Source organism: Choloepus didactylus, chromosome 20 (assembly GCF_015220235.1).
Source record: "Choloepus didactylus isolate mChoDid1 chromosome 20, mChoDid1.pri, whole genome shotgun sequence".
Classification (NCBI taxonomy): domain Eukaryota; kingdom Metazoa; phylum Chordata; class Mammalia; order Pilosa; family Megalonychidae; genus Choloepus; species Choloepus didactylus.
In genome coordinates this window covers 19,661,830-19,676,583 of record NC_051326.1, presented here as the reverse complement: position 1 = coordinate 19,676,583, position 14,754 = coordinate 19,661,830, and the positions used below count along the sequence as shown (strand labels likewise).

Sequence of the window (14,754 nt, the reverse complement as noted above, 5' to 3'; positions counted from 1 at the left end):
GCTACAAACTCATTTGAACTAACATCAGCCAACTGCCAAGTTACTCTCAAAACATGGGTCAGCATTTTCTCTCATTCCCCTCAGTAACTATTCAAAAACTTGATGCCACTTATCCCACATAAGCCCCATTTCACCTCACTCTCAGATCACCAGTCCCCATCCCCACTCCTTATATTTATTTCCAGAAGATGACTTCTCTTTTGTTCAAAGCAAACCTTTATAGCCGCGCTATTGATCCCATCCTGTGCCAAATACTGAAGATACACACTTTTTCTCTACCGTAATTTCAAACTCTTCCCCTCTATTGGCTTTTTCTCTTCAAGCTATTTAAAAACTTATTATCAAGCCATTACCATCCTAAATAGCTCTCCATTTACCCTGTGTCCTACCCTATATTTTCTCAATTCTCAAAGCATTTTATTGAAAGAGTACTGTTTCCACTTTCTAAATTCTCATTCACTCTGAAACCAATCTGGAAAGGATCCACAACCACCAGAATGTCAAATCCAAAATACATTTCAAAAATTATTGTACTGAATATCTCATTTTTATTTGAACTGTGACTACTCAGACTAATCACTTAATTTATATCACACTTCATTCTTCTGTTTCTCTTCCTACCTCTCTAACCCTTCCAACCTGATCTTCCATGTTGGCTGCTCTTTTTGTTCTATCAACCTCAAATATACTGGTCTTTCCCAGGGTTCAATGTCTACCCATTAGTCTACTTATTACAAGCATTCTATGTGCTAAATCATATGTTCTGATTTTTTAAAATTTTAGCCAAGCTACTGATTACTCCTGAAACTATATCCCTTTTGTCAGCCTGTCCTCAGAGATTTCAATTTCTGTATCCATCTACTTGTTGGGAAACACCCTTGGATATCTTATAGGCACTGCAAACCAAACTCACCCCTTCCCTCCACAAATATTTCCTTTGTTTATATCCCTGACCTCACTTAATCACATCATCACCTTTGCAATACTTAAGCAACAACTATATCATCCTACATTCCTCACTTTTTCCCAGCCACTCTACCAAATCTATCATTAAGGCTTATTGAATCTCTCTTTCCAGTGCTATGACAAATGCCATTTTTCAGGTCACTATCATTGGTGACCTAAATAAACTATTATATAGACATATAATTGGTCACCCTAACTCAACTTTGCCCCCTCAAAGATAACCTACAAAACTCAATGTGACCATGCTATCACAGTGCTTAAAGCCACTTCTTGGCTCCCGATATCCTTACTAGCAATATATATATACAATCTGGCTCCTGCCAACCTCTCCAGAACCTTTCATCTTTATCCCCTAGGAAATAAGTCCTTTAGTAATTCACATTAATGTTGTACACATGAGAAAAGTCACTCTGTCTCACACTTTCATATGTTGCATATTATTTTCTCTCTAAATAGAATTTCCCTCTGCCCTATATCTCCTCTTCTTTACATAACTAGATATCTTCCTTCAAAATCCAGTTCATCTCTTACCTCCTTCCAAAAGTCTCCTCTGACTTCCAAAGAATCTTATTTGCACCTTCATCATGCAACCATATTATAATAAAATTGTTTCTCTCCTTGTGTGTCTGAGTGTATCTCCCTATATTATAAATTTTTAATGGTAGACCATGTTTTATTCTCTTTCTTTATACCTGGGACTTTGCCCAATGCCTGGTCTATAATAGGTATCAATACACTTGAATATTGATGATTGTATTCATAAATATTTTTAAAAATCAAGAAAGCAAAGAATCAAAATTTGAAAGGAATAAGTAATTACGTACTGTCTTGTGAGATGGACAAAATATGGCTTTCCTTCTATTGTAATGATATAAGCAATCTGCAACATGAAAATCCAAAAAAAATTAAAAAACACTTATCAATATTATATCCTAAAAAGTGTTTACTCTAAATCATGCTTTAAAATACTGACAAAATTAACAGCAATAGAGAACTATTATGTGTGCTTCTCTTTCCATGTAGATATTTGAAGCTTCAGGATTCTAGATTGAGAAGTAAGTGGTAGAGGACCCGTCTGCCTGAGATTCACCATTACTCACATTCCTGTGGGGAAAACTTGCCTGATGACTGATAGCTTTTGGCTTAGATCCACTCCCCTAGCTCACCATGCCCAGTGCAAATACCAACAATGCCCACCTCATTTGATAGGACCTGTTATTTGCTTATCCCCAGCCCACCTGAAAAAAAAATTATCCTGCTCATTGAAAGAAACACCCCAAGAAGACAGAACTACAAGAAATATACTACATTTCTAGTGACATAACACAATAAATATCATTGTACTTTACTAATCCATGTAAATGATCAAACTTCCTCAGAATAGAATGTAAGAGAGAATATATTGAGAGCAGACACATGTCTAGAGAACCCCCATAAGATAACAGAAAATATATCAGGCAAGTTTTACCCACAGAATTATGTATTTGGTTAAAACTTTTAAAAATTACTTTAGCAATGATCGTGGTGATGAATGCACAACTATATCATGGTACTGTGAACTGATTGTACACTGTGGATGATTGTATGGTATGTGAATACATCTCAGTAAAACTGAATTAAGGAAAAAAACCTCAATAGAAGGGTTAAAAAATAAAATTGGTATGTTGAAAGTAAAACAAAGAGACAGAGATAGGGAACAGGAGAGAAAAAGAACTTTAGAGCAACTGTCCAGGATTTCCAATGCTCAAATAATATCAGTTCCAAAAAGAAAAAAGAGAGGAGACATAATCACCAAAGAAATGGTTCAAGAAAATTCTCCACAATTAAAAGATTTTCATACCCAGGTAGAAAGAGCCCATTGAGTGAATGAAAATAAATCCACAATAGGGCATAACATTGTTAAATTTTAAACATAGAGCTTCCAGAATGAAAGAAATAATAGGTCCCCAAAAAGGATCAAGGATCAGAACAGCTTTAGACTTAACACCACACTGAAACTAGAGGACAGTGGGCAATGCCTGTAAAATTCTGAAGGAAACATGATTTCCAGCCTAGTATTCAGTATGCAGCTCAACCACTGAGCAAGGGTAGACTAATGTCAATTTCAGACTTGCGAAATCCCAGAAAATTTCACTACTCTTTCCACTTTCTTGGGAAGTTATTGGAGGAGATACTAAAAACAAAATAAAGAAAGAACTAAAAAAGATGAAGCCATATGATCCAAGAAACAGAGACTCCAACATAGCTAGAGACCCAAGGAATCATCAGGCTCAGGGTTAATAGTGATCCCAAAATGGCAGCTCTTGTACCAGGTGTAGAGATCATTCACTTCCAATAGGAATAGGTCAGAAGAAATAGCTGTAAGAAGATGAAATTGGTAAAATGTATAAAGTCTTTGAGGATACTGAGAGCAGATTTAGATAGGAAAGAATTTGGGGCTGAATTGGTGATAAGTATATAGAAAACTAGGAAAATAATAAAACAAAGCAATTATTAAAGGGGGAAAACTGTTCAGAAAGGGAAAGTAATTGTAGTATACCATAAGACTTAGCTGTGAATTGCATTTGCATAGTCATAACATTAATCCTGAGTAGAACCACCTAACCAAAATTGGGAGTTTGGGGAAGTGTGTGTGCATACGAGGTAAGGGTGGGAGAAAGAAAGAGTGGGACTGTCCAGGCACCCTGTGTCTGAAAGAATCAAGAAGGTACAAAATGGCAGATATAAGAGATAAGGAGATAAATATCAAAAGAAATAGTTAAAGAAATGAAGGTGGTTACATGTGAAGAGTGAGAAATATGGAGGGAGGAGGATCAAAGTTCTTCTAATTTTTAATAAGCCATGAAAAACTATTTAGATTCTTTAAACTTTGTAAATGAATACACTGGTGAAAGTAAACATTAAATTTAAAAAATTAAATTAGCAAGAGAATAGCCAATTAAAAGTGGTCAGCCCCTTAATTGTTTATGAGGTAACAGCAAGTTACTTGGGATAAAATAAATGTTCTGGAAAGAATCACTTGAATGGTGCTCTAGAAAGAAGTATAAATGGATTGTGGGGACCTTGAAAATGTACCCTTTAAGGGAGCCCTTGTTATTAAACAAATATGATGAAAATTAAAGGAGAATATGACAACACCAATAAAATTTAAACTCCACATACCTTACAAAGCAACAAAGAAGAAAAAAATACCTAGAATAAAAGTAACAATACATGTATGAAACCAACAGGAGGAAAAAAAATGAACCCCAAAACACATCATCCAGAACCTATACAATTTTTCATACACAATATCCAACTTTCAATAAAAAACAACACAAGATATGCAAAGAACAAATCAAGAGATCAAAAACAATTTCAAAAGTAGAGAATAAATAACAAACCCATAAGTAATATGTATAGCCATGATTAAAATAAGAAAAAGATGGAGAATTTCAGTGGAAATCTAAACTCTCTAGTAAAGAAACAAATGGAAATACTAGAACAGAAAATTGTAATTATTATTAAGAATTCAGTAAAAGAGTTTAAGAGATTATACATGGAAGAAGAAAGGATTCATGAACAGGAATACAAGTCAATAGAAAATATCTAGACTGAAGCACAAAGAGAAAAGTAGAGAAGATACAAAAAAGAAAATAAGTGAAATGTGACCCATTTAAACTGTCAAACATTTATGTAATTTATAGTCCAAGAAAAACAACAGGGAGACTAGAAAAAAATGAATACTTAATGGTTAAGAATTTTCCAAAACTCATGAAAGACATTAATACCAGTAAGGATGAATATGAAGAAAATAAAACCTAGGTACATCATACTCAAATGGCTGAAAACAAAACACAAAGAAAACATCTTAAACACAGGAAGAAAAACAGAATATACCTTCAAAAAAGTTTTTAAAAAAAGTCATGGGTGATTTTCCCACAGAAACAATAGACATTGGAAGACAATGGAATGACATCTCTGTAAAGTGCTGAAAGAAAATGGTAGCCAATTAAGAGTCTCATAACCACCCCACAAAATCCATCAAATATACAAGCAAAATATAGGCATTTCCTGACTAGAAAAGTTGAGAGAATTCATTGCCAGCAAAACTAGCCTAAAAGAAACAGTAAAGGTAGTTTTGCAAATGGAATGAAAATTGTTCCCAGAAGGAATCATGAAAATGTAAAAGATAGTGAAGAACATGGGAGAAAGTATGCCATTAAATTTAAATAAATATCAATTTTTAAAACTGATAATTGCTCCTCTCATTAAAAATATATAGATGTAACATATCTGACAACAGCAGCACAAATGATAGGAAGAACATAAATGGAGTAAAGTTTCAAGCAAAGTTTCAGGAAATGGTGAGAGTACTAATTTTAGTTGGTAAAAAAATGAGGATGTATGCTGTTATCAGCAAAGTGGCAGGATATAAGATTAATGCAATAAGTCAGTAATGTTTCTATACAGTAGAAATGACATAACTGAAGAGACACTCAAGAAAAAGATTCCATTATCAATAGAAACTAAAAAAATTAAGTACCTAAGAACAAACTTAACCAAGGATATAAAAGACCTCTACATAGAAAATTACATAACTCTACTGAAGGAAATAGAAGGTGACCTAAAGAAATGGAGAAATATTCCATGTTCATGGATAGGAAGGCTAAACATAGTTAAGATGTCAATTCTACCCAAACTGATCTACAGATTTAATGCAATTTCCATCAAAATTCCAACAATCTACTTTGCAGACTTGAAAAAGTTAGTTATCAAATTTATTTGGAAGGGAAAGATGCCTCAAATTGCTAAAAATATTCTAAAAAAGAAAAATGAAGTGGGAGGACTTACACTGCCTGACTTTGAAGCCTACTATAAAGCCACAGTAGTCAAAATAGCATGATGGTACAAAGACAGACATATTGATCAATGGAATTGAATTGAGAATTCAGAAATAGACAGATCTATGGTCAACTGGTTTTTGATAAGGCCCCAAAATCCACTGAACTGGGACATAACAGTCTCTTCAACAAATGGGGCTGGGAGAATTGGGTATCTAGATCTAAAAGAATGAAAGAGGACCCCTACCTCACACCCTATACAAAAATTAATTCAGCATGGATCAAAGATCTCAATATAAGAGACTGCACCATAAAGCTCCTAGACGATAATGTTATAAAACATCTTCAAGACCTAGTATTAGGAAGTCACTTCTTAGACCTTATATTATACCTAAAGCATAAGCAACAGAAGAAAAACAGATAAATGAGAACTCCTCAGAATTAAAAGCTTCTGTACCTCAAAGTACTTTGTCAAAAAGGTAAAGAGACAGCCAACTCAAGGGGAGAAAATATTTGGAAACCATCTATCTGATAAGAGACTGATATCCTGTATATATAAAGAAATCTTACAACTCAACAACAATAGTACAACTAGCCCAATTATAAAACAGGCAAAAAATATGAAAAAACATTTCTCCTAAGAGAAAATACAAATGACTAAAAAGCACATGAAAAAAATATTCATCTTCACTATTAGGGAGATTCAAATCAAGACCACGTTGAGGTATCATCTCAAACCAATAAGAATGGCTGCAGGAACAGGAAACTATAAATGCTGGAAAGGATGTGGAGAAATCAGAACTCTTATTTATTGCTGGTGGGACTGCAAAATGGTTCAGCCACTCTGGAAGACAGTTTGCTGTTTCTTCCAAAAACTGGTATTGAGTTACCCTATCATCCAGCAATATTACTTCTCGGTATTTACCCAGAGGACATGAAAGCAGTGACACGAACAGATATTTGCACACTGATGTTCATAGTTGCATCGTCCACAATTGCCAAGAGATGGAAACAACCTAAATGTCCTACATTAGATGAGTGGACAAACAAAATGTGGTACATACATACAATGGAATACTGTGCATCAGTGAGAAGGAATGACATCATGAAACAGGTGACAGCATGGATGAACCTTGAGGACATAATGTTGAGTGAAATAAGTCAGATACAAAAGGAGAAACATTGTATGTTACCACCAATGTGAACTCTTATTGTAGAATGTAGGAAACCTAGAGATAGATAGCAGTTAGTGAAGGGGAAACGATAATCTAATAAGAACAGATAAGATACTGAAGGTAATCTGAATGATATGGGAATGCTCAGGAATGACTGACTATGTTTTGTTAATTTTCTTGTGGTATGGTAGGAGCATATTGGAAACAATGAAGTTATTTCAGGATATTAGTTTTTCCTATTCCTTTAGTTTATTTTGTCTGGAAATGTTTTTATTTATTTTTTTGATAAATAAAGTTAATTTAAAAATAAGGATATTGAAAATAAAAAATGAAAAAGTTATATCTTGTACACAATACTCAAAAGAAGGCTAGTGTAGTATATTAATAACAGGCCATGTATAATGTAATTCTAGGTGGATTACAAGAAATAAAGGGGAATATTTCCTAATGACAGAATCATCAATTAAAAATTAAAATGTTAAAATACTATATTAATATATTGTCAAATATAAAAATCAAAGATCTATGACACACAATTTCAAAAATGTATTTGGAGATTTTACAATTCTTTCGATTACAGAGAGGACCCATGTAAAATCTCAATGAGATTATAAAGATTTGGACAACACTATCAAACAAATTTATATAACTGACATATATGCAGTATTACCCCCCATGGCTGAAAAATAAACATTCTTTTCAAGTGCAAAGGGAATATTTAACAAAACATCAAATTTTGAAAATCAATGCTGTAGTTACAAATTAGCAACAAACAATTCAAAAATAAACTTAAGGAACAACACCATTTAAAATAGCACTAAAATGTCCAAAATCTGCAAATAAATTTAACAAAAGATGTGCAAGACCTCCACAATAAAACTACAAAACCTTGATGAGAGAAATTAAAGAAAACCTAAATACATGGAAAATTATGTCATATGTTTATGAATCAGAAGACTTGATACTGTCAATATATCAATTTTCCCTTAATTAATTTATAGATTCAAAGCAATCTCAATTAAATCCAAGCAGGTCATTTGTTGACATGGACAACCTGATTGAGCCTAGAATAGCCAAAACAATCCTGAAGGAAACAGAGAAAGTTGGAGTATCTACATTGACCAATATCAAGACTTCCTATAAAACTACAATAATTAAGTAGCAAATTATGAGTTGAAGGATTAAAAAATAGACTAGTGGCAAAGAATAGAGAATTCATTAAAATATTCACAAATATATTAATCTTATGTTCAACCACATCACCGTCACAATACAATAATGGCTTTTCCATACTTGGTGCTCAGTGAATTGGCTATCCATAAGAAAAAGCAATGTACCTTGACTTATCCATCACATGATATGGAAAAAAAAAAATTCCAGATAGACCACAGACCAATTAAGTGAAAATAAAGCTTCTAGAGGAAAAGATAGGATATATTTCTTGTAAATACATATATCTTTAGCCCTGAGGTAGACAAAAATTTCTTAAGTAAAATGCAAATAGCAGTAAGCAAAAAATACAAATTAGTAAATTGAAATTAATTAAAAATTCTATAATCAAACAAAACCATTAAAGGAGTAAGAAACAGGATTGGGAGATGATGTTTGAAATACATGTCTGACAAATAATTCACATACCAAGTATATAAAATATTCCTGCAAATAAATATATAAAAAAAACAATGATAAATACTTGAAGTCACTTCACAAATGAGGAAATCATAGGAGTCAATATTCATATGAATATGTGTTCAAAATCATTACTTGTCAAAAATATAAATTAAAACTAAAATGAGATATCACTACACATCCAACAGAATATTTAAAGTAAATAAAAATGATAATATAATTCCTGGCAATAATGTGGACACCTTAAACACTTTCACATTGCTGGTGGGAATACAAATTGGTAAAAACTTTGGAACATTGGCAATACCTATTAAAACTGAAATACATACACACACATAAAAAATTTCTGTAAGTAGGCAGATAGAGATATATAGTAGAGATAGATAGATAGATAGATAGATAGATAGATAGGCAGAAAGAAAGAAAATCCTGTGACATTGAAATTTCATTTCTGGCCACATACCCAGGAGTAATAAGTAGATACGTATACCAAAATACATATACAAAAAAGATGATAGCAGCTTTTTAATAGCTTTAAACTGTAAATAACCCATGAGCCCAACAGTAGAAAGGATATATGAATTGTGATAGATTCATACAATGGAATACTATACAGCAATGTAACAGAATAAACTGAGCTTGTAACAGCATGGATGAATCCGAAAGACTTAAAGTTGAATGAAAGAAGCGACACAAAAAAGATCACCTACTGTATGATTCCATTTATATATCTTTCAAGAATAAGCATAATTAATCTACACTGATAGAAATAAGAATAGTGGTAACATTTGGGGATGTTGACTAGGAGGCTACAGGAGGGCACCTTCTAATATGCTAGAAATTATATCTATTTAAAGGTACAGTGGTTAAACAATTGTTTACAATGTGTAATATTTCATCAATCTATACAATAAAGGTTGTGCACTTTACTGGAAGTATATCTCAGTAAAAAGTAAAAACAAAAATTAAATATGTTAAAAAAACAAAAACAAATAACAAACTGGAAGAAAATATTTGCATCTCATATAAAGAAATATGACTAATCTTGGGAAAAATAAAGTCTTAAATCAAGAAAATCTACCTATACTTCTGATCTGGTCAAGTAGCTCCTACCAGAACTGACCCTACTTCACGTAACATATATATACATTCTGATCAAAACACACATTAAAAAATGACCTGAAAGCATTGGAAGGTGAACCAAAATGGGACCATTTTAAAATGAGACTGCACTTGAAAGAAGGGAATGGCATAAGGTAAGTTATCTCTGTTTATGGATTAGACCTTAGGGCAGCACAAGATATAATGGTATAACCATTCTGGGGGAAAAATATATATATATATATATCCGTTGATTATCAAGGCTGTTCTTGGAAAGAGAAAACATTACTTATGAACGGGAAAAGAAATTCAAACTTGAAGTGTATAATGATTACAGCATTTTCCCTGACTGTCTTTTGAAATAGATTTCATGCCTTGAAGAATTTGATTCTTTTACCTGGATGTTACTAAATACTTTTCCACCATGGGAAGAAGTGGAATCATCATGTGTAGTGTTGGAGAAGGGAATAAAAATCAACATTTTTTTTTTTTTGTCAGTGGACATCTTAAAAAGTCATTGATCAACAGATGCAGCATAATCAGGAAAAAAAGTTAAGAGTAATTCTCAGAGTTAACTTTATGTCAGTACATGTTTAGTAGATCACCTTGCAAAGCTAATGTACAGCATGTTTTCTCATTAACTGTTCAATACATAAAAGAATAAAGTGAGTTGGAGGTGACCACTGCAGAAACTATGTTACAAGATAACTTCAAGGAATTTTATAAGCAAGTCTACAAACAAAGAACTGTTCAAGAAACCCACCTCACCCAAATCCTGGTCCTGGATTGTCCCAGTTTTGTGCCACCCTCTTAAATTCTGCACTGGAGGCGAATGCCTCCCTTGCCTGACCCTAATCCTGGCCCTGGGGGATCCTATCTTAAAATCCTTCATCCTCCACAGACACTCACACTTGCACACACACACACATACACAGTCACACATATTCATACAAATCAAAATGCATCTTGTGATGAACCTGTTATGAGCCATCAGTTCTGCCTCTAAGAACTGAGTCCTTGCTTGTATTCAACAGCCTTGATCTTGACATTACAGGTAACTTAATACATTAGGGCATAAAAATATCATTGCCCAATTACATTATTTTCTGGATCTTTGCTTGTGTCAAATGATGAAATCTTCTCTGGAACTGTGGTCTGCAGAATTGTTTTATGAGGATCTAAAATTTTAAAAATAAGAGACACAATTTTAAAACCTGTAGTCTTAGATTATCCATTTCTAAATCTAATTTGGCATTTGTTATTCTTTTTTGTATAATCTATACATCTATTCTCACTTTCCACTCTCTTTCTGGTCATTCTTAACTACAAATTTCTGAACCCTTAACAAAATCTTGAGTTTTCTGTCCCACTGACCAATGTCACCACCCCCACCCCCACACACGGGTACATACTTAAATACAACCTGGTTATGCAATCTGACAGTTCAACTTAAGTAGCATTAAGCAGCAAAGTACAATGTGGTAAGAGATGTGGAAATGAGAAAACACAGGTGTATCACGAAAACCAGATCATTTGCAAGGAAGAAATGCAGAATATTGGATACAAGGATGCTCTCCAATTTTCAGTGAAGCATAGCAGTCTCAAATCAAGAAACCACTGATAAAATATCTTCTCTTTCATAATGCAATTATTCCTAGAATCTAATAATTTTGTATGTGGAAAAACCATTTTTTCATTTTGTCTATTTTACAGATAAAGAAGTCATACCAAAGAACTCAAAAGATTGTCTGCCCAGAGACTGCCTCTCTGCCTTCTTGGCCTCAGAGCCTGAAGCCAGAAACAAGGGGAAAGTGGGGGGTGGGGGTGTGGGGTGGGGGTGGCATAGCCTCGGGAAGGTGTGTAGCCCCCAAAGCCAAAGTACCTCACAGAAGTCTGGATTCAGGGGCTGGGAGCAAAGGGGGACAAGTATCCGGACTTACTGTGACCTGCGTGCAACCAGCCAAGTTGGGTGAGAAGCATCAGAAGAAGGAACATGGCTCCGCTGTCTTTGAGCCTGGCCGGTGAAATGGTGACATGGCAGTTGAGGCGCTGGGCGAGAACAGGCGCAGCTCGCGCAGAACAGCTGAGCGAGCGAGGTGGTGGTGCCTGGGTCGGGGGTGGAGCAGGTGGGCGGGCGCAGGCAGACAGGAAGGAGCACCTTGGAGAAGGGAAAAGAGGGAGGGGGGCTCTCTGGTGCCCTTACAGGAAGTGAGGTGAGAGAGGTAATAACGCAGCTCGCGGGCACTGAGTGCACAAAAGAAGACCCTCGGCGTTGCCACATTGGTTTACTGTCAAAGAAGGAAAGACAGTGTAATTTTCAGTTCTCAGATTAGCACAGTGTTTATATCTTTTACTTAGGCCATTGCCTTTTGAAGTGATTTCTAGTTCTAGTGATGGAGAAGAAACATAGATCAACTAGTTCAAGTTACTGTTAGCAAACAAGTTTCCTTACATTACATTTTCACACCATCCAAATGGTTGAGCTAGAACCAGACAAAATGCATGTTTGCAAAAATTTTCCAAACACTGACTTTTCTAGTACATGTTATTGGACAGCCATTGAATACAGGATACCCCATCCAATCCCTGTTCAAATACAGATTCTTCCAAAAAACCTTCTCTAATATCCTAAGTTAATATTCCCATTGTTGTAACCTACAATATTCTTTGAAATTTGTTCTCTAACTACTTGTTAAATTTCACTTGAAGAGTTATCACTTCTATGTATATATATATTATATGCTACAATAAAGAAAAAGAAGAAAAAGAAACTGGTGGTCAAGTAATAATGTCACAATAGATGGAATAAATAGTCAGATGGATACATTTAATGAATTAGTATTTTGAATTATCAGATTGAGAAACACTGCTAGAAAGGAACAAAGAAGAATAAAAAATAGATAATACAAACTAAAGAGATAAGGAGAATAGAAGTGGAACCGTCAATGTAGATGGAAGGAAACATTTAAAGTGACAACGGAGAAAGCTTCTCTAAATTAAAAAAAAAGAGGGATCTTAGATCAGAACGACTCAGATTACAAACTGAACATGGTGGGGGAGGGGGGACCCACACCTGAAATTTAAAATAACCACAAAGAAAAAAATTCTAAAACCTTTCAGAGTAAAGAACAGATCAGCCACCAAGGAACAAGAATCAGATCGACCTTAATAGCCATAATGGATGCATGAAATCAGTGGGTTAATATTATTTAAGTGTTGACTGATGATAACTTTGAAATATTACTCAAATGTGAAGGCAACAAGTTCAAAGATTTACCACAAAAATGACTATTGGACAAGGCATTTCTAGAAGTAACCAAACAGTAAGAGAAATAGGAGACATTGTTAAGTGACATCAGAAGTAACGGTAATCAGACGTAATGGAAAAATTTGTTTATGCATGAATAATATGACTAAATGAAACATGTATCTCTGATAACCTGGAAATATATTTTTAGACAATATTAACCTGGTGGGATGGATGGAGAAGGAAGATGCCAAAAGAATAATAAATATCTCACTTTGTTAGGGGAACGTTTCTAAACATGAATTCATATAACCAAATAGCCTAAAAATACGTCAACAAAAAAATGATGGGAATATAGACAGAAATTGGCAAAAGTATCATTAGAGTTAATTTTAACACATTTCTTAACAATTATCGATAGATTAAGGAGAGAAAATTTGGTAAAAATATACGGGGCCGCCCAGGAGGAGGGGGGAGGGGGAGGGGGCGGGAAGGGGAGGGAGTGGGGGTAGGAGGAGGAGGAGGGCAAGCAAGCTAGCGGCTGCAGATTCACAGGCTCGCGACGCTGCTTGCAGTTTACATGGCTTTAATATCCAAAAAAAAAAAAAAAAAAAACAAAAGAATTCCTACAACTCATCAATGAAAAGGTCAAATAAACCAGTTGAAACATGTGCAAAGGGCTTGAACAGATTTCTGAAAAGAGGGTACATAAATGGCCAATAAGCACATGCAGAGATGCTCAAGATCATTAGGCATTAGGGAAATGCAAATGAAATCTACAGTGAGATACTAATTCCCACCCACCAGAATAGGTATTTTTAAAATGGGAATTAATATAGGCTGGTGAGGATTTTAGGCAATGGGAATCTTGTTACATTGTTGGTGGGGATGTAAAACGGTACAACTGCTGTGGAAACAGCTTCACAATTCCTCAATAAGCTAAACATATAACTACCATTTGACCCAGCAATCACATGTGTAGGAGTGTATATAAAATAATTGAAAGCAGGATCTTAGATACATGTATATGACTGTTCGTATCAGCAATATTCATAATACCTAGCAGTGGAAGCAACCCCAGTTCCATCAATAGATAACTAGAGAAACAAAATGGGATATATATATGTATCTCCAAAGGGATATAATTAAGAAATAAAAAGTAATAAAGTTCTGATACATGCCACTACATAGATTAACCTTGCAGAAATCATGTTGAATTAAATAAGCCAGACATAAACAGAAAAGTATGGTCTGATTCCACTTATATGAAATAATTAGAATATGCAAATTCATAGAAACATAGAGTACGGGTTGCCATGAGCATAAGTGGCAGGGAAAGGAGAGCCATGCATAATGTGTGCAGGGTTTCTGTTTGGACTGATGGAAACATTTTGGTAATGGATGGTGGTGAGCATAGCACAACATTGTGAATGTGATTGATCCCACTGAATTTTATGCTTGGGTGTGATCAACTTTGGAAATTTTAAGTTGTATATATGTTCCCACATTCTTTAAAAATAAAAGACAAAAGAGATAATGGTAATTAAGTGCAAAGCAGCATCCCTGGACTGGATGTAATAATGGAGGAGAAAAGTTCCAGAAGGACATTATTGGGGCAAGTGAAAAATTGGAATATAGAATGTATGCTTTATATCAATTTTAAATTTCTTGAACTGAATAACTCTATTTAATGTGGTAATAAAAGTGAGTATCCTTTTTTGCAAGAAATATGCATGGAGGTATTACCTGTTCAAGGATGATGATGTATGCAACTTACTATCAAATTTTAGAAAATAGGTAGGTAATTAGATGT

At 34.4% G+C, this 14,754-nt stretch overlaps 1 protein-coding gene across 1 annotated transcript in view; it reads right to left on the bottom strand.

Annotated features, from left to right (window-relative positions):
• Nucleotides 1–11,689, bottom strand: part of LOC119516704 (disintegrin and metalloproteinase domain-containing protein 5-like) — a 120,155-nt gene extending 108,466 nt beyond the window's left edge. The window contains exons 1-3 of the mRNA XM_037813128.1: nt 11,635–11,689; nt 10,793–10,872; nt 1,791–1,846 (exon numbers count right to left, since the gene is read on the bottom strand). Coding sequence (XP_037669056.1) covers nt 1,791–1,846; nt 10,793–10,872; nt 11,635–11,689 — 191 coding nt within the window. The remainder of the gene's footprint in view (nt 1–1,790; nt 1,847–10,792; nt 10,873–11,634) is intronic.
• Nucleotides 11,690–14,754: the final 3,065 nt, after the last annotated feature.